Source organism: Epinephelus moara, chromosome 4 (assembly GCF_006386435.1).
Source record: "Epinephelus moara isolate mb chromosome 4, YSFRI_EMoa_1.0, whole genome shotgun sequence".
In the NCBI taxonomy this organism is placed as follows: domain Eukaryota; kingdom Metazoa; phylum Chordata; class Actinopteri; order Perciformes; family Serranidae; genus Epinephelus; species Epinephelus moara.
In genome coordinates, this window is record NC_065509.1 from 8670164 (window position 1) to 8690828 (window position 20665).

At 40.0% G+C, this 20665-nt stretch overlaps 1 protein-coding gene across 1 annotated transcript in view; it reads right to left on the minus strand.

Moving 5' to 3' along the window:
* Nucleotides 1–2856: 2856 nt before the first annotated feature.
* The window catches only part of aff2 (AF4/FMR2 family, member 2), a 225209-nt gene continuing 207400 nt past the window's right edge, over nt 2857–20665 (minus strand). The window contains exons 19-26 of the mRNA XM_050043221.1: nt 19171–19304; nt 15498–15561; nt 14706–14842; nt 11221–11292; nt 9053–9146; nt 6425–6477; nt 4429–4652; nt 2857–3337 (exon numbers count right to left, since the gene is read on the minus strand). Coding sequence (XP_049899178.1) covers nt 3216–3337; nt 4429–4652; nt 6425–6477; nt 9053–9146; nt 11221–11292; nt 14706–14842; nt 15498–15561; nt 19171–19304 — 900 coding nt within the window. The 3' untranslated portion in view covers nt 2857–3215. The remainder of the gene's footprint in view (nt 3338–4428; nt 4653–6424; nt 6478–9052; nt 9147–11220; nt 11293–14705; nt 14843–15497; nt 15562–19170; nt 19305–20665) is intronic.

A 20665-nucleotide genomic window follows, 5' to 3' on the forward strand; every position in this document is an offset into this window, starting at 1 on the left:
TCATACACACCCTCACGTACACACACAAATATATAGATACCCTATTTTCTTGTTGCACTTCCTCATCCACTCACATTGAATCATTCACAAGACACTAAAAAACAAAAACAAACACTGTTTCCAGGAGTCACAGTCTGTACATTATGGTACACAAACATCGGTATTGTCCAGTCAGGTAATGATTTAAATAGACTTGACAATCGGCTGTACACGTATACACACTAACAACACAACACGACAAATGTTGGGAAACAACTACAAGATATCCAGCAGATGATGTGATCTCATTAAGCGCTGTACAAAGTCCCTGTTGTCGCACAGATTTTTTGACATCAGGGAAGAAAAGCCGTTGTGAGATTTTCACCCTGTTCACTTGATCTGCACGTGGGTGGGAGCTTAATTGCAAATCACACTGAATCTTGTAGTTTTTTCCCCACGTAAGTGTTTGACACTTTAGTGGGTGGGTTGCTGTGGGAAATAGAACTGAGTGGAATTTCATTTAAGACCATAACCAGTAAGAGAAGAACCAGACAAATGCTTTTTCTGATGGAAGAAAACCCTTATTTGTTGGACTGCTGAGCTGTTAACTCTCCAGACTGCAACTTGACCAGGTCCTATAATCCTCAGTCTGGCCAGACACATCTTAATGTTCAGGTTATCTTGATTCGATTGTACCTGGAGGCTCCACATCTGAGATCTCAGAGCTTCTACTTTAACAAACCACTGATCCAGGTCACAAGTGGGAGTTGCTTGATGGCAGCTGGACAGAGTGAGGATATTCTGATACTCATAGATGTTTTTGAAGCTTTAAACATGTTGGTGTCACTGCCCTACACCATAAGCTGCTCCACTGAGAGGTAGGGCTGGGTCTCAAACCACAACACCTTTTTGGACCAAAAACTTTCAATATGGAAAACTGGTATCAAATGTCAAATTCACATTTTTTTTACTTCTTCTTTAATGAGATAGCTGATCATTAAAGTAATCATTTTTATTAACGGAAAAATTTGAATGACTGCTTGTGTATTTATATTTCTTTGTATGTTGTTTTGGTATTGCCATTAAAACTCAGTAATCATATTGGCATAATATGGAACTTTCAAACTGTACCTGACTCCATTTAGAGGAAAAATCTAAAAAATCTGATTTCTTGTGGTTAGCTAGAAGATGATCAAAAAGCAAATCCAGATTTAAAGTTATAACCTTTAAAACTTCACTTCTGATTGATCATTATTATTATTTATGCAGCATATTTTTTAATTTGAATAATATACTAGTATAACTATGCTTGCATTTTTACCAGTCTGCAACCTCCAGGGCTGAAAAATGAAGCCAACATGGAAGTGCCAAAACCTGCAGGTCTTCTAACGGCCACTTGAGGCTGACTCCAGAAGCAAGTCAGTCCCCATAGACCCCCGTGTTAAAATGCCCAACTTTTCGGCAGATATAAACACATTTACAGTCTGGTACAAAAAGCAGTTTTGGTCTCTATAGCTAATTTCCCCTTCATGACAACTGTATGAGGCTAAATGTTTTCTCAAGTTACGCATGATTAAGGGCGGGGCCACTTTGAGTGACAGGCTGTCTGCTGATAGTGCCCTTGGCCTCTCTGTCAGATCCACCCCTCACTCCTTCAGAGCTTCACCCTCTCACCCAAATGTGGTTACTCCCGGTAAAAAAAACCAAGATGGCGGCAGCTGAAGTGTCGAACTCGACGCTTCAAAATGGGAGTCGACAAACAAATGGGTGACATCATGGTAGCTTTGTCCATTTATTTTCATATTGTGTTACCCACACTGCGTGCCTCCACAAGTTGGCCCCAGGGGACAAACAAAGTGTTTTGAATTGAACTAAATTAGCGACACCTGTGGTTACGGATGGTAAAGCTAAGAATGTTTTAGTGATACAAGTCCTAGAGTTTTGTAAGAACTGTATTGATTGCTAGGGCAGGAAACAAGCTTTGAGCAGCTACTCTGTCAGAAATACAACAGAAGAAGATGAGCAACTTGTATATCTGTTTACATTGCCAATGTCTCTGTGGTTAAACCAGGTCTGACATAAATATGTTTCCTTTTAAAAATGCCCAGGACCAGCTGCTCTGCTCTTCTGCTTCATGTTATTACATACATATATGCATGCACAGTCTTTGGTCTTCTAAATTCCATCCTGTGTGTGCACTGTCTGACGTGAATCCTTAGTGCACGTATGCACCATTTGAAATAGAATGGCTCTGTCACTGACAACGCAAACTACTATAGGAAAGGTAACTAACGAGTGTAAATCCATATAGGCAGCAGAATAAATGTCAGCCATGAATAGTGTCAAATACTGAATTGGATGTGATGAAATTCTTAAGGATTATAACTTGTGTAAAATGTGACTGACATGTTAACCACAAAGGCTGACTATTTAGCTGTCATTCTTCAGAAGCCATTTTAAATCCCTGTGACTGATTACTGTGTGTTGTTAAGTTACAGAAGGAATACACAACTGAGGCAGGTTAGCAGCTTCTAACTTCCAACTGCAACAGAGGCAGAGGACTAACTTTAGCCTCATCAATAGTGTTTGTAGCTGAGCCTCTTTCCTTTACCAGCGTGGTCCTGATCTAATGGATTGGACCGGTACTCCAGTTGGATCAATATCAGCCTGAGGCTTTAATTCTAGCCCCAATCACGGACATGTTTCTGGGCCACTGCTGGATCAGATGAGCCTCTGTTGAGCTCCTTCTTTACCGTCAGCCTCCTTAATCACATCAGCCTCTCACATATCTTTTTGAAAATGATCCTGTCTTAGTAAAAATACTTTCTACCTTTCCTCTTTGCTTCTTATTTCTATTCAGGGACGCAGGGAGGTTTCTAACACCTATTGTCCCTTTAGGAGTCTAAGCTACCTGCACCAATATACAGTTGCTCCAAAAAGCAGCATCAGCCAAATGTTTAATGTGCTAATTTGTATTCTGTGCGTCACAGTTGAAGTTCCCAAACTTAATTACTGTTCAGTCCTAATTGCAGGTGAATTTCAGCCCAATTAATCCACCCAGTCTATGCTGTTACATTACTGTGGGTGGTGTCGGGTCATTTGAAGGATCCCAGTGGGAACTGAAGCATCGTCATGAGTCTCATCTCACTTGTTATCCCAGTTCTAGCTCCCAGGCCCATCTCTTTTTTTCTTCTTTTTTTTTTTTTTTTTTTCAAATTTTGGCTCTGGTCCAGTCCTTACAGCAGGTGAGCCTCTAAGCGGAGCCAGTGCAGTCCCTGCCTGATGTATCGCACCAGCTCTGTCATGCTGCTCTGCTGACTCAACGGCTCCATCACCGAGTCCAGCTCCTGGAAGAACTCTACAGGGGGGTGAGGAGAGACACAGTTACTGAGGGTTACTGTCTCTGCTGCTGCTTGTGCTAAAATGACACATGACTACAGTTTGGCTGTTTTTTCTGTTGCTGCTGTGGGCATCGAGAGGCAAAGTCAGCTCAGTCATTTATTCATAAACACCATCAAAACTTGTGAAACAACACTTTACACAAAAAAAACCCCATTATTTTTTGATGAAGTAATTTAACTAATGACATTAAGTAAAGGTGGATGATGTAGACAAAAGTGCATACAATGGAAGGCTGTGTTGAGTGTAGGTAAAGACGGGGTGGTTCTGGGTCTAAACATACTGTTGAGCCTTCTCTGTGTCAATGGGTCTCACACAGAAGTGGTGATTTACATGCTTCATCACACAGAATGTTGTGTGCCTAATATACGTTCTCGTCAGCTCGCATTGGGTTGTGTTGTCACTTTTTAGATGAGCTTTGACAGCCCAACTCAACCAAACACCAGTTACAGGGAGGGTGCCCTGATGACCCTGTACATTGACTGCACTCTTACACACAAATTCATCTTGAAATCATGTTTCTTTTCTTTGGTGAGACAGGTCAAGAGGTCAAGGGACATAATTTAGGAAAAGCTTCTCCTATCAGAGGGCTTGTAAACTATTGGCTACTGTAAGTGTAGTGGAACCAGTTATACAGTAATGATGGTTGGAAAGCTGAGTGGTACAGATCAAGTGCCTGCTCTTTGGTTAGAAAAGGAAAGCATTCAAGGACGCTTCAAAAGTCCATTAGGTCAGTGAATACAGCGGACTATTTCACGTCAAACATGGGAGGAAATCTGTCCTTTAATAATTCCTCTCCTCACTATTAAAATGATATATTTTACAGTGTTAATTAGTACATGGTATAAAACAACAACTTTTCTTAAGACTTAAATATTAATCTGGTGACTGTGTGTGAATGTGCGCACAGCCTTTTTCTAAAGGCTTTCACATTTCCTTTTTCCAATCGCCTGCTGTCAGCTGGGTGTTGAAAACCCTCTGGAGAACGTTTCAGCACTGCAGAGGAAGAAAGTACAGTAAATGTAAAGTCATTTTCAGTTGTAGTCCTACCTTGGCTATCAGTGGCCAGTCTGTCAGCCGTCTCCCAATGTTCATAGCTCCGCAGGATGTTGTTGGTGATGTTAACGTGACTGGCAGCCATGTGGTGAATCCGCTGGGGAATAGCCACACTTCCTGACGAGCCTGGGGCACCTCCAGAGCCTCCTCCTGCTCCTCCACCTCCGCTGCTGGCTGGGGAGGGGCTGAGTGAGAGGGGAGATGGAGTCCCGTTGACCCTGGAAAACACAGAGAGGCAGTGAGTCCCAGTAACACCGAAAGAATTAAACAGAGAGCTTGTGTATGCTGGAAGGGCTTTTGAGTTACTTGATAACATACAAAGAGGAAAGTGTGCTCTAGAGTCTGTCAGCCGAGAATATAGTTACATATTTTCCAGACAGATTTACTGGTGTCAAGAATGTATCTACTGAATACTGTCTTTACTATTTTTACAGATAAGACTGCTAAAAAGTCCTTGACTGCTGTCAACAGCACAAAACAAGAAAAGCATTATTTTTAAGTGTGTAGGGGAACAGATGAGAGACTGATGGGAAAAAAAGCATTTATCCTCTTCAGGAGAGAACAAGATGGAAAGTAAAGGATGTTATAGAACGGGACAAAGGAGAAGCAGCACCATACTTGTTAGGAAGCAACAAGTTTAATAGAAAACATGGTATATATATATATATATATATATATATATATATATATATACACACACCACATTGTAGACCCCACATTGACTGTCAGCCCGTTTGCAGTGATACGTCAGTGTCACAGTAAGAGCAAGACTTGCCTGTCAACAAATTATATTTCTCAACTGATTTCAATTAATCATTTCTATTAATCCAGGATTGGGCAGGTGGTGTACAGTGGATTTATCAGAGGTTTTTAAATAAAAACAGCTGTCTGCTGCTGCCAGACACGATGTTGATGAGAGCAGTGAGACTGAACCAAAACACTAAATTTGCCAACCAAACCAAAACAATGAACTGAAAGAAGCTAAAGAGCTGTGCAGAGCTGAGGGGAAGTGCAGAGTTGGTAGTGATAAAAAGAGTTGGAAAAATAATAATTCTCTGTGGGGCTGTCACTATATTTGACACCTTTCACATTACATGTAGTCATTTGATGTGTTATTAACATAAATGTATTGATTAGTGCAGCTTTAACTTTATAGCATGCTAGATAAACATGGGTACATGAGACAGAGGCTACTGATTGTTCCTATCCATTTATACTGTATAACAACTAGTGTACCACAACTACATTAGCAGTGATACTGTTTACTAATATTTATATTGCTGCAAATTAATTTTGTTAGCAATTAATCAGACAAAATAAGAGTCTCTTGTTTTGGCTTTGCAGGGAACTGTATCAAATACAACAAAGGACTAATCATTTCAGGCCTTCAGGCTATAAAAAGTGTTAAATGTGAGCGGGTGTGTGGCATTTCACAGTTTCACTGATATTCACTCTACAGTAACATCAGTCATGCTAGTACAAACTGCTCCCCCTGCCTGGCACAGCTGGGTGTGTGGCTCTGGCAGTGATGTAATGTCTGTGATGTGGCCTTGACCCTCGCTGACCCAACGACTTGTGGCTGATTCACACACACCGTGTACACACACACACACACACACACACACACACACACACACACACACACACACACACTGAGCTCCAGTCCTGCTGCTGTGGTGCGTCAGAGCTGTCCAAACTCATTAGCTTCACATCCACAGCTCCTCCACCCCTCTCCTCCTCCATCTATCATCACTCCCTCCATCACTCCTTCTCACCCAGCACTCGGCAGCCCCTCCAGTCTTCTTCTCCTCACATCTACAACAAATCAATCCTTTTATTTGCTTCCTGAGGGGGTTTGTTTGAGCAAGTGGCTGTCAGGGGCGCCGTGGTATTTTGCAGCAGAGCTCCGGTGAATTATAAATTCTCAATTATCTACGTGACTGAAGGGGGGGTGTATTGCACGTGTGTGTGTGTGTGTGTGTGTACTCACTTCCCATTGATCCTCCAGGGAGAGGGTGCTTGGTGGGAACTCTTGGCTGAATTCTGGGTCACAGAAAGACACATTTATTAAAACATGTTTTTATGGCTTACAGTATCTGCCTTAGTAGACAGATGAAAGCAAGACTAGAGAATAAGAAAGAGAAATGATAACATGCACCAGCACTCATGACAATTTCAATTTTGAAGCTACAGCCAAGAGACAGTTAGCTTAGCTTAGCATAAGGACTGCAAACAAGGGCAAACAGCCAGCCTGGCTCTATTTGAAGGTAATAAAATCTACCTTCTAGCTCCTCTAATGCTCACTAATTAACATGTTATATTTTGTTTGTTTAATATATACAAAGTCCACAGTGTAAAAATGACAAGTTGTGGTTTTACAGGGAGTTATGTGCAGACAAATTACCTTTAAACAGAGCCAGGCTAGCTGTTTTCCTGTTTACAATTTTTATATTACACTAGGCAAATGGCCTGCTAGCTGTAGCTTCATATTTAACAGATAACTAAGGAACTGCTATCGATCTTCTTTTGTGACACTTAGCATTAAAGCAAGTAAGCACATTTCACAAAATGTTTTACTCTCTATTTTTTCATTGGCTTACCTGAGTCAGCACACACTCAAACAGTGCTGTAAATGTGCCAGACTTATCCAAAAGGCTCTTTGCAATCAGCTATTTACTAAGTGATAAACCAAAGCATAAAGATCAACAACCAAATTAATTTTGAAATAATTATTATCCTCAAATCATGTTTTAGTTTAGTTAAAGTTGCTCTCCAGACATGTTCTAAAGGGTGTATACTAATATTTTGTAAAACACTGTTTTCCCCCCATAATAGTAGCAGTGCAGCAGTGCACATCCAGATGGGCAGCATTAGCGTTAGAGGAAACATTAGAGATTCAGCCGTACAAGTTGGAGCCTCAGTCAGACCCAGACTCAGATGAGACCTCTGTAGTGCACCAAAAGCACAGGAACTAGCAGACATATCATTTCATTTATGATGTTTTTTTTTTTTTTTTTTTTTTTTTTTTAAGCTTCTTTGCTGACACAGTTTAAAGCGCTCTGCACTGGAGGTTTCAGGTTTCTTTGCCGGTGTTGTGTTTAAGAGTGTTCCCCCGTCGATGTGTCTTGTATTGGAACACAGACTGTATATAAAGACGGACGACATGACAGCCCCCAAAAGTAAAGCAGAAGCAACTTGATCTCCCCCTGGTGGCTGGCTGCTGAATACGTCATTAAGCCCAACCCCTCTATGTTAGTGGATGGGACATGGGACAAACTAAAAACTCAGAGTGCAGATCAAATACATTTTCCCTTGGGATGCTTTATGTCATTTGCGGTAGTTTCTATCATGCTGCTGTTTGTTCAAGTGTTTCCTTTTCTGATAAGTTTGGTTTTAATTAGTTATTTAATGCTATGAAATGGGTATTTTATGACATGACTGACAACTGTGTGAGCCAATCAGTTATTTACTGACATAATTTATGTCGTAGAATAAAACATTTAAGTCTCTTCAGCTTGTGTTCACCACAGATCTTATTTCAGGCATCTAATAAGAAACCTATTAATAAAAACCCATGGACTTCAACACGGGGGAACCAAAGAGCTAAGACGCTAAATAATTTCCAGGTTTTAGGACTGATTCCTGCACCACCCTACTGGTTTTTGTATGATGTACCAAAACTTGCTTGTGCGGTGAACATTTGAATCTCAGATTTTAGAGAAGTGTACAGATATTGCCCCCTTCAACAGAGGAATGTGTCAACACATCTTTGCACAGATACAAGTCAGTATAATCAAGATTAGATATTTTAGGGAACATAAACAAAAGAAAAACAATTTTCTTTTAATGGAGGGAACCTTTAATATTCAGCGATTAATATCTCTTTCCAATCTTTTCCATAAAAACATACTGTAAAACCTTGATTTAATCTTTGGTACAGAAAAAAGCGTCGAAAAAAGTAGCAGCTAAATGGCTAAAATGTTAATGTTAATATAACATGAGCCAAATCTCACTAAGCCACCAATTTTCCCGTACAGTATGTGTAATTTTTGTCACGTGTAATGTTACTCTATGACACTTGATGGACACATGAGGATAAGTATATTACAGAACTGTTTTTGTGCCATTTCTCTTTTAAAATGAACTGCTGTGACTCCTTTCAGTTATTTTTTTTTCCTTCAGTCAACACATACTGTATGTACACAGCCTGCGCACACATACACAGCTAAACCCCCAGTCAGTCCCTTCCCAGGAATCCAATCCCATCAATGCAAATGCGGCACTGTGATAATGACATCCTCAGTAATTAATTAAACTAAACATAATTAATCAAAACAAGCACATTAAACCCTAACAATCCACTGTGATGATTGATGGAGCTAATTAGTACATTAATATCAAAGAGAAAGAATGGATTTTAATAACGTCATGCAAAATTAATGCACAGGCACCATGAAAATGAATATGAAATGTATTTGAGGGATTGTAATTGGCTTTCCATGTTTTTCAGCCACAGAGGGAGAAAACGAGAGAGACGGGAAATAAAGTCCATGTCCAAATGTGTGTGTGTGTGTGTGTGTGTGTGTGTGTGTGTGTGTGTAATCTGTGTGTGTGTTACCTTGAAGTACTCCATGAGCGACCGCGAGTACTTGACAGCGTGGTCTTTCTTCAAATGGAACATCCTCAGATACAGCAGAGACAGACAGCGGTTACTATGGAAACAAAACCATTAGAAGGCAGATGAGTCCTCTGTACAAATTCCCTTTTAAAGCCCCATCCTCAATATTATTTTCATGTCATCCACACAAAATGCACCCGGACTTCAAACACGCCCCACAAGTCTGCAGGGATTAGGGAGAACTTTAGTGGAGTAAGGCATGTGGGAAATGTATAATACTAGTATATGATAATATAAAGATCCACATCTTTGCGAATTAATTTACTATTCACAAGCAGAGCACCCTAAAATGTTTTACATTCTAGCAAAATGTGTAAGTTTTTAACTGTAGGATCTAAAACACATGGTGAGTATTTTATAGGCCTGTATATTCAGATTCAGTGGGCCTCATGCTGAAACCTCTTGTACGGACAAAGTGGTTCTTGATTAGCATGAACGGCCGATTTAAGACAATTTGTGGCATTCCCCAATTTTTTTTGGGTGCGGATATCTCTAGGTACAACTGAAATTCACAAGTGGTGCATTACTGTTGCACAAATTACATACAGATTATCTCCACAGGGGAGAAACACTGGTCTGAATTTTTGATAATAATTATAGTGCCTATAGGAGTTATCCCACTCAGTCATCTGCCTCACAGCCTTTATGCAGGTCGCACACCTGCATTAAGTCACCTGCCACCGTCCTTGCTGTAAGGTCGTTGCACCCATCAGTGTACCATCACCCACAGAGAGCCTATATTGTTCTCTTGACCATCACTGTGACTGCCAGATCCTGACCTGCCGTCTAAGGCATAGACTGCTTTGTATTTGAAAAATAATTTTTCACATCCAACTTCAAACCATTCCCTCTATAGTCACAGTGCAGCGCTGCCCTGATGGCAGGTTGCTGGCAGCTGTATTAATATAATGTTTCAGGTCCTGTAATACTACTAACTACTAACTCTGCTGCATTAATGGGGAATTTTATCTGCTGATTTCAGACAGCGGAAATTGAAGCTTAGCTTTGTTAAAATCATAGACTGTACAAAATAATTGGAAGTAGCCACTATGACGTCACGTTCGTGGAATCCTGTTTTGAAGCCTTGAGTTTTGCATTTTGGCCGTCACCATATTGGATTTTGGAGCCAGAAGTGACCATATTTATAACCCTGACGCTAGCTTGGTTAGCACAGTGCATTTACAACTATGGTTAACCATGATAATGCTAACGCTAATTTTCACTAGAAAAAACAGGCTTAAAACCAATAAAACAAAATGTACTCACTGGAAAAACGTATTATCTGACTTCTTAGAAAGTCTTTAAGTACAACCCAACACTGAACAAGACTTCTTTTAGTCAATCAAAACATTCCAATAACGCCATGGTTATGTTACCCAACCAGCCACACCCTTAATTATTATGGCGGTCTATGGGGACTGACTTGCTCTAAGAGCCAGCCTCAAGTGGTCATTAGAGGAACTGCAGTTTTTGGCACTTCCATGTTGGCTTCATTTTTCAGCCCCAGAAGTTGTCGCTTGGTTAAAATCTTATTAATACTCTTGGATTATATTTTTGTGAATGAAACATGGAGTCTTCTACACCAGTTTGGCTGGGTTGATCATGCCAATGATCACATTTCATAAAAGCGCAGCTATCCCTGTACAGGTGGAATTCATCAGGTTGAAAAGGGAAATTTAAGATAAATTTGTGCAGTTCTAAGGGTTTTCTGAATTTAACTTGGAACACTCATATGATTAAATTTCAGATATAATGCGAAAATATTTTTGCATCAGGCCCTAAACACTAAAATTTGTATATATTTATGAGTCACAAGTTAGTAAAAAAAGGTATTTTTCTCCCAGAATTTGGCTGCCAGTGTTGAGAATGCAGCACTTAGAAACACATTGCAACGGCATGGTTAACATCCTAAACCCACAGGCAACCAGGACAATCCACCAACAATATCATTTAACAGTCAACTTACTAGCTGAATAAAAAAAAAAAAAAAGATCTAAAACTTGGGTATCTTATGACCACAGTATTTTGTATTTTGCGCACGCACACACACACACACACACACACACACACACACACACACACACACACACACACACACAGAATCTTACCACAACACAGCTAGTTTCTTCTCAGCGATGGTGGCTGAATGGCTGGCGAAGTTCTTCAACCTCATGGCATACCTGCAAGGGAGAGATGCTCTTTACTCATCTGCTGACATTTACACAGATTTATGTGTGTGAAATGTAAACACACTTTACTCTTCTCACATTAATGAATACATGTATACTCAATGTTCATTTTCATTAGGAAATCAAGGTTAAAATCATTGAAGGAGCTGCTCTTTCTGAATGTAGAGAATATAAAACAGTGGCAGTTAGTGATTAATTTCTTCAGCTCGCTGACAGCCTGCATCCACCTGCTCAAGTGCCCTTAGGCAAGACAAGCTACAGGTCAGCTTTATTTGACTCTGTGGAAGGAGAAACATATCCTTTGGTTTCTGATTAAGTATTTCAAAAAATGCTGTAGGGGTCAGCTGTTGCCTCCTGCCCTCACTGACCCGGTCTGATTGCTTAGCGAGGTGGTTAATCAGTCAAAGTGAAATTCAGCAGTGACAGGTGAATCAGGGGAGAGCAGTAACACCTTTATACTTCATTGATCCCTGGTGGAAAACTCTTGTCCTTTCTCCTGCTCCCTCCTTAGGGAGGTCAAAGGCCAGAGTCACAGATCAACAGCCCTGCAGCTGGTGACGATTCAGCATCTTGCTCAAGGACACTTCAGCAGGATGGATGAGTGCAGACAAGCAGGGCTTGAACCTGAGTCCTTCAGTTAAAAGACTCTCTCCCACTACAGCACCCAGCTGTCAACCTGCCTGCTTTCAAAGGAGGCAGTCATTTGTTATTCTCAGTTTGCTCTCTTAAAAGTCGCACTTAGTGACTTCATACAAAGGCAGCTCTGAGAGGCTGAAAAACAGCAGAGATCCTGTAATGCAACACTGGTTCAACTATGCTCATTAGCAGCCCCGCAGGTCTGAGACGCTTCAGACAACAAAGATTAAAAAACACAATGCTGAAGAGTCCAGAGGATTCTGAACAGAGCGCTGGCTTCATGCTAATTAGAGTTTATTCCAAAACTCAAGTTTTGATTAGCCGTTTTCTGTGGGCAGAGAGGTGAACATATGCAACCGCACAATATTATTTCAGCTAATAGGCTAAATCTACAACAGGTCAGTAAGGTTAGGCTGATGAGAGAGGTGTAATTTTCTACATATGAATCCTGAAACAATATAATTTGGGAGCAATTATAGGGAAATGTGCCGAGACAGTGCACACGGTAAGTACCCACTCATCTATTTGGGTTTTTAGTAGAGAATCAGGGAATTACAGTGGGCTATATAATCGCTACATGGCTGGGTAGAGTAAATGAGCAGTTGTTGATTTCCAGAGAATTTCCCTTGAAATAACTGCTATTTTTTATGACTAAAAATGACAGAGATCAATTTAAACAACCTTAAATATTAATTTAAGCTCCTTGTACACTTTTGTTGACTTTATTGCCTGCTTGCAATTTACTGCTATACAGACACATTTTTCCTGTTTTTACAAAATTATATTTTTCTCCTCTTCAGCTGACCAACTAAACCAAAACGTCTCTTTGGATAAAGGGGGTAACGCTACACAAGGGAGCAGGAAATAAGGGTGCTGAGAGAGCTGCACCAATATCAGTGTAGCATGCAACATAATTTGAGAGGTGCTTCAGGAGTTTTTGGTTGTTGTTAAATGAAAAACTCAAATGGACACAAGCGAGTTTCGTCCTGTCAGCCAGAGCCCTGACAACAGGGAGCTGAGTTCAGTCCAGGCGCATATAGTGCCTCATTAGCAAAAGTCTACAGTCCACATAAGTTGACATTATCATTAATCACTGCTGCTCTGAATACCATGCATTCTTGTTAGGGGTGTCACCATTCGATTTTCAGTTTAAACATTTTTTCCACTACAGGCTGTGCCATTGTTAGACTAGTCTTCATTTATAAAGATCATCAGATCATTGGTTTTATGCCTCGACAGCTGTCATTCACATTTTCAAATACTTCTTTAAAAAGATAGACTACATGCTTTCGAGTGTGACATAATTGCCATATTTTTGGGAATGTACCACACTAATGCCATATGGTCAAATTTATCAAAATGTGCACAATAACTTTTTTCACCACTCAATTGTGAACAAACTGTGTTACACAAAAACAACAACAAAAGTCCGCTAGATGGCCAAAGGGTACTTTACAACAGCTTTCACTTTTACTTCACTAACGTAGCCTACAAAATGTAGATTTTCTGTCAACGTCGGGTTCATTGTTTACACAGCTTACAGAAAAGGAAAAATGTTGACTTTCAGAAGTTTCTGTTGGTTCTCCGACAGTTGCCACAATATCTCAGCGAGCAGCTGTAGGCTATCAGTAACCTACGCCCTATCATTTTTGAAGTGTTATTTTTGGCTATAGATTGCAGAGGCGAGGCTGGCCCTATAACCGTGACAGTTTGTCCGTGAGTGACTGAGTGATGAAGTTACATCATTGGTCAGACTAACTGATGATGTGAATTTTGGTGTTTTCCCACTGGCCGTTGCTGTTTTGAAATAAATAGGCGCTGACAGTCCTGTATCACTGTTTTCATCATCCCTTTCTGTAAACAGTGTGGCATGACAGTATGGTGGAATTAGCAAGCTAGATAGCTAACTGGCTAGCCGTGACATAAGTAAAATTTAACAACTTCATGCTTCATCCACACACTCTTGTCACAGCGCAGAACAGCACTTTGCTATCAACAGACAAGTGACAACTGTGTTTGGCTCATCCTCTGTTACTACTATGACATTAGCATTAAAGCATGTGGAATGAGCTAGCTAGCTAACTAGCCAGCCACAGGCGAAATGGCAATTTTGGATGGAGCAAAGAGAGATCCCATTATCATTTTTTTTTTGGAGGAACAGCCGTGTCTGTATGACACAAACATTTTTAAATTTTGTCATGTTACAATGTCAGAACCATTGATGGTTAGAATGTGTGTTGCCACTGTCATGAGGAGAAGCTGAAAAAAACAGTGATAGAAACTGGAGTGAATATTACATGTTAAAAAGTCGGAGTGGTTGCTGAATGCTGACACAATGAAAAAATTCTTCTTTCGGTAATCGGCGCTGACAGGGCCTTTTATAAACTATCGTTATCGGTGGAACTTTGATGTTGGTGGCCGATGACTGCTCAAATGGCTGGCCCACAACAATGGGGCGAGCGCTGAAAACCAAAGTCAAGGCTAACAAAAGTCTGTGTCTTGGTATGTGCCTGCCATGTCCTGTTTCAAATTTAAAGCCCTGTAGCATTTCATACATGGTCCAGTCATACACTAGATTTTGACCTAGTCTTATCTTCCTTCAGACGTGCACAAATTGGAGGGGAGGAGAGAAAAAAAATGTTGGGAGCATCACCAATTCCCATGATCAACTGTGAAATGACATGTTAACGAAGTCCTCCTGTTTTTTTTGTTGTTTTTTTTTACATTTCACTTGATGTCACTTTTCTGTCTGTCCATCCATACAGTACCTGATTAGCTCCACGGTCTCAGAGTACATGGTATATGGTGATTTGGCCTCTAGTGGATCTCGCTCCATAGCATTTCCACACTCTATGAAAGAGAGGGCACCATCTGCGTAGTTCACCGCTTTACCAAATTTGTCCATCTACAGATAAGGAGGAAGAACAAAAAAAAAAGACAGAAAAATGAGTGACAGAGAAAAAGCAGATATGTGACAATGAGCAATATGAAAAGAAATGTAGCAGAGTGGAGACAGAGAGAGAAGCAGACATGAATAAGACAGAGACAGAATAAGCAATGTCTTAACAGCATTGTGGCAGACGCACAGTCGTCTCTTTGAATAATCTCCTGCTAAGATGCAAATCCCCAGATAAATGTGAGGGAACAACGCGTAAACATAAGATAAATAACAAGTTAAATAAATCTCATTTCATTGTTCGGGAGGGGATCAGATAATTCTTTTGATATTGTATAATCTTGCAGACATCATCAGTCCTTGAATGCAATGTTCCCTTGGAGACAAATGGTGCAATAAATAACAGAAATTATACAGTACAGCGCTTGATATGAAATAGATTTTCATTCTTTGGAGACTCGCTGTGCGTACACATGAGCGACGACACACACATTTGAACGAGTACACACATAATTACAGACTAGACTGTAGATGTTAACATTGTGTGTTTTCAAATCATTTTCTTGCTATCTGTGTGTCTGTCTTTTCTTTGCCTCCTGTATGTGCTGAAGGTGTAAATGTGTGTGTCTGACAGCAGAAAGATTTGTGGAAGACAACATCTTACCAAAGCATCAGCCTTGTGCTTCAGTCTCTTGGCCTCCTGCATGTAGTAGTCTGCACTGTGGACTCTGGGAACAGCACAGTGAAAAAGAGCATAAACAGCATGTCTGCACTGACACGTCGTTTAACAAAAACTGAAGAAAAAATAAAACAACCCCCTGCAGAGTGATTTACATAATCAGTAGCTAAGAGTAGCTTGCAGTGAGTTATATACAGTAGCCTACTTAGGTATACATACCTCAGGCTTAGTGTAACCTTAGTATAACAACAAAACATGTTGTTTCATGAATAATGCAGGAACCCTTTGGGACAAATAAGTAACAAGATGTATCATCTTTCCAGGTTTCAACACAACTGGACCAGTGCTGAGGTACTTACAGATATTTCCCCCACCTGCAACACACTAACATGCCACTATTTGGCCTATTAGTGTGTTGTTTTATAACATTTAATGCACAGCATGATGATAGCTATCCTTCCTAAAATATAAGATGTGTTAGGTTTAGAGTTGACAATGCATTCAAAGTCTTAGTGGTCCACTCTGTTTAGTCAGGCTGGGTCCAAAATATAAACTGTCTGATCTGGTTAGGTGGGGTCCTTTTCTATTGCATCAAGTCTCAGGTCTTTGGGTCAATATGTCTTATATTCAAGTGGATCTAAGAGGACCTGCCATCAGTTCTGAATACACAGTGTGTCATTATCATCACAGGAAAGGTGAGGAGAAGGTGAGTGGCGTAGGAAAACTTGGGGAGGCTTCACACCAGATTTGCAGCAGCAGTCTGAAGTAGTTGCAGAGGTAAAGTGTGATTTATAAAGTTGTGGGGAGAATAACATGTATCGCTATTGTTTTGAGTGGCTAGTTAATTGGTGGAGCATCATGCAGCTATTAGTGTCAGTGTTCTCTCTCTATCACGGTCTGTTGATTTCGAGAGAATTTTTGATCAGATCTAATTATCCTCTGGTCCCTTTCGGGTCATGTGTAAGGCTGTATCAAAGCTTTGATGCTTCATTCATAACTTTAACATTCAAATTCTCCAAAAGATTTTTTTTTTATTTGCATGTCTGTTTCAACCTGATATTTTTGCACAGCTGCAGAGTTGAATGTAACTTGAGCGACCCGTCAAACTATTTGACTCCATTGTTTTCTATTGGAATGTCCTAACTGTCCCTGAGGGACGCAGTGCTGTGCAGTGCATCCTTCTGAGCTGAACCTCTGTTGGAAGCCCTCTTTCTATTTTGTCACTTCACTTGCTTTAAAAGGGACACCAGGCACAAGGAATGGCTGATCTGTGAAACTGCTGAAACTACACTACAAAAACCTAAATAAAGTGGCAACTGGCTGGAGGGTGATCACCAGGAAGCTTAAAGTTTCTGGTCATCACTAATAGTCTACTTGCTGGGGCGGCTGTGGCTAACAAGGTAAAGCGGGTTGTCATGTAAATGGTTACTAAGTGGCAGGTGTATGGTAACCTCACCTACCAGTGTGTGAATGTTTGTGAATGGGTGAATGTGACATGTAGAGTAAAAACCACTTTGCGTGGTTTGAAGACTAGAGGAGTGCTATACAATTACAGTCGATATATTTCTGCAAATATACACATACACATACAAATTACTGCTGCACAATTAATCTAATCGCAGTTGTAATCGCGATGTCAGGCTGTGCGATTACATAACCGCATAAAAGGCTGCGATTTGCGATTTAATGTAAATTAATGTTAACGTGTGTGCCTGTGAATGTGACTACCTCTGCTGTAGTGTGTGGAGTTTGTTGACATCACGCCCACAAGCTATCCTGCTGTGTGCAGCACGTATGGTCACGCGACCACCCGGCGTGCAGCAGTGACCAACATAGACACTGAAGAAGAGCATGAGCACGACCAAAAACAGGCTGAGTTGGTGGCAAAAGAAACGCAACTTCTATTATATAGCGATACTTTGGATTCAGGTACGGCAACGTTAAACAGAAAGACGTGCTGTGTGAAACTTTAAAAGTTAAAGTCGCTACGTCCCGCGGCAACACGACCAATCTATATCAGCACTTGAGACAGCACAGAGAAAAGTAGGATGAATGCATGCAAGAGAAAGCCAAGCCGAGTAATGTTAACGAAAAAGACACAACTGAAAGCCGCCAGAGCCTCATAAAACAATATCCAAGCACAGTTACACATACATCTGTAAGTGTCACAGGGAATTCACAGACTCCGTAACAAACTATATAATAACAAATGAAAAATTGAGCAAAATTTTGCTTGGGTTCGGCCCACTTGACATGCTGCTGTGTTGTGCTATGGCCTATTCATGTGCTGGAATTTGTCATTTACGTGATAACGGCTGAATGCAACACAGGCTGCGCTCCGCTGTGTGTACAGTGCCGTGCGGCGCTGCTGTGCGAGCAGCGTGTTTGACTGTGCGCAGTCTGTTGATGGTCATTTACACACTGTCCATAACAATAACTATGTCAGGTCAGGTCAGTGCCCCCCTAAGATAATGGTAGGGGAAACACTGAATCAAGCAAGAAGACCCATGATACCATTTATGTATTATACTATAATCGCAATCGCGATATTGTCCACTCAAATCGCAAGTAGGCTACAGGCCCATCTTTTACTTGCTTATGTCTTCAGTCTGATCTCAAGTGCACAGCTGACAAATGATTAATCTGACTAAGCATTTCATTAAATTGAACATTTTGTTTGAGGATTTTAAATATCTTTTTAAGTTAATTAAAATATAATGACAAACATCTGAAGCATCATTCAAAGACCTCAACAGAAGCTTCAGATCAGAAAAAAAGACATTCGGTACAGCCCTAATAGCATGTCTTTGTCTCTTTTGGATCTGCTACAAAACTGTGGATCAGCGAGGACCTCTAGAATGCATTACTATAACCATAAGATCATGATGGAGATAATTAACAGCCACTATCTCATTCCAGTGGTATTGCTAGTACCAGAGCTGTCAAGGTTTTCCCTCACTCCCCATCTGCCAGACATTTTTGAGTTTTAAGTGTTTACATGGGAGGAGCAGCGCCCATCTTCTGTTTTGTGCCATAAAAGAATATCCCTTTGTGCCATAAAGCAACCCGTCTGACACTTAAAGGTGCTGTATATAACTCTGGAGAAAGATAGCTGATTGCTGAGTCACAACGCTTTGGATTGGTAGTGATGTTGTCAGTATTTGAAAACCTGGGAATTAAACTCAACAATCAATTATCTTATTCCAGAGATATATACAGCACCTTTAAGTTTACAATTATTATACTGTTGTTGAATAAAGAAGTCTCTGCTTCGTCTTAATTGAATGTATCACAGCTCAGAGAGAAAACTTAAACAGTATAATTAAATAACAAAGCTTCTGATGCAAAAACAAAAAAACATAACTTTCATACAGTGGAATAATCAAGATACACTTCTATATAAAAAAGAGACACCTGCTGTCCCCTAACTCAGAAAAAAGGATTATTTATATAAGAATGTAGAGAGCACCATACAGATTGCTAGGTCTCATGAACCACAGTGATGATTAGAGTAAGCATCTATGATAAATCATGCTGCTAAAGGACTTCACAATGAGATCAAGCATTATCAAAGAATCTATTGCAGTAAAACCACAACTAATGTGTGTAAGTATAAATATTGGTGTGCATGGTATAATGGCATGGTTTTTCTACATACGTGTCGCTAAACGACAGTCTTGGCCTGCGAGGTTCAGCAGCTTCCACCTGTGGTTCCGACCACACCTCAGAGTCCGACTGTCCATTGGCATGGTAACTGTCTCCGCTGGGCTTCTCCACGTGGGTATCAACTTCCTGTAGCAGAAATAAAATCATGAATCCACCTATCCATTGTAATACTATTAATTAGTATTACAATGTGCAGCTTTTATCAACCAGCCACTTGAACTTTATTACTAGCTTCTCATGGATGGATTCACTGCCAGCTGAATTAGTAGTCTTGCCATCACTGTTATGAGTAGGGATTAAAAGTTAAGAGATGTAGTTAAACTGATTCAACTGTCTCAATGTGAAATTGTCCTAAAGTTATTTTTGCCATATGCATGTTTTGCTTATAAATTCACTTTGTAGTATATCCATATGACAAAGCTAACATTTACATTTTTGCAGTTTCACTTCAAAAAGGGAGCAAAATCTTCTTATACTTCAAATAGAAATTACGCACAGTTTAGTTAAATGAATTTTTCTTTTCTTTTCTTTTCTTTTTTTTTTTTTAGATTTTCTTTTAATAGTAAGGGAGACAGGAAAGGCAGGGGACAGAGAGGGAATGACGTGCAGCAAAGATTCTTTAAATGTATTCATGTAATTTGTTAAATACTTCTACATGTAGTAGTTTCCTGGGTGCTGCTCTTTTTGATATGTACTGCTTTATGTATCTGTCCTGCTGTTTTTGATGCATTACCTGCTATGTACCACAAAACCAGTGGTGGAATGTACCAAAGTACATTAATCAAATACTGTACTTACAGGCATAGTATGCAAATTTTGTGCTACTTTATACGTCTACCACTACATTTCAGAGGTGGATATTGCACTTTTTACTCCACTTCTTTTATTTGACAGTGTTAGTTACTACGAAGTATGATGTATTATTATTGTAGGTGAAGCCACCCAGCAGCATATTCGTTAATTAAAATTACCAGTTGCAACATTAAAATGATGAACACAGAAATGCATCACTAATTATAATCCAGTAATAAATATATATATGATTCTGAAATGGGCCATTCTGCATAATGAGTAATTTTACTTTTGGGACTCTAAGTATATTTTGATACAAATACTTATGTATTTGACTTGAGTAAAAATTGGAATGCATTGTCATTACTTGTAACACAATGTTTTACACTGTAGTATTACTACTATTACTTAAGTAAAAGACCTGAATTCCTTTTTCTACCACTGAACAAAACAGATATTTTTAATGACTTTGGCTCCTGAAATTGCAGGTAAGGAAATATGACTCACATGGGTGGAAATATGTGTCATGCTGTAGATTCATGCCTTTTAAGCATGGCATGCCATTAACTCCAGAGTTATTTTTGGAACGGTGTCAGTGTCAGGTGAGAAACTCAATTTTGCAAGAAGATAATGGCACCAGTCTACTATCACTCCAACACAGTGAGTACCAAAGTGTGGACAATGAAGCACCACGC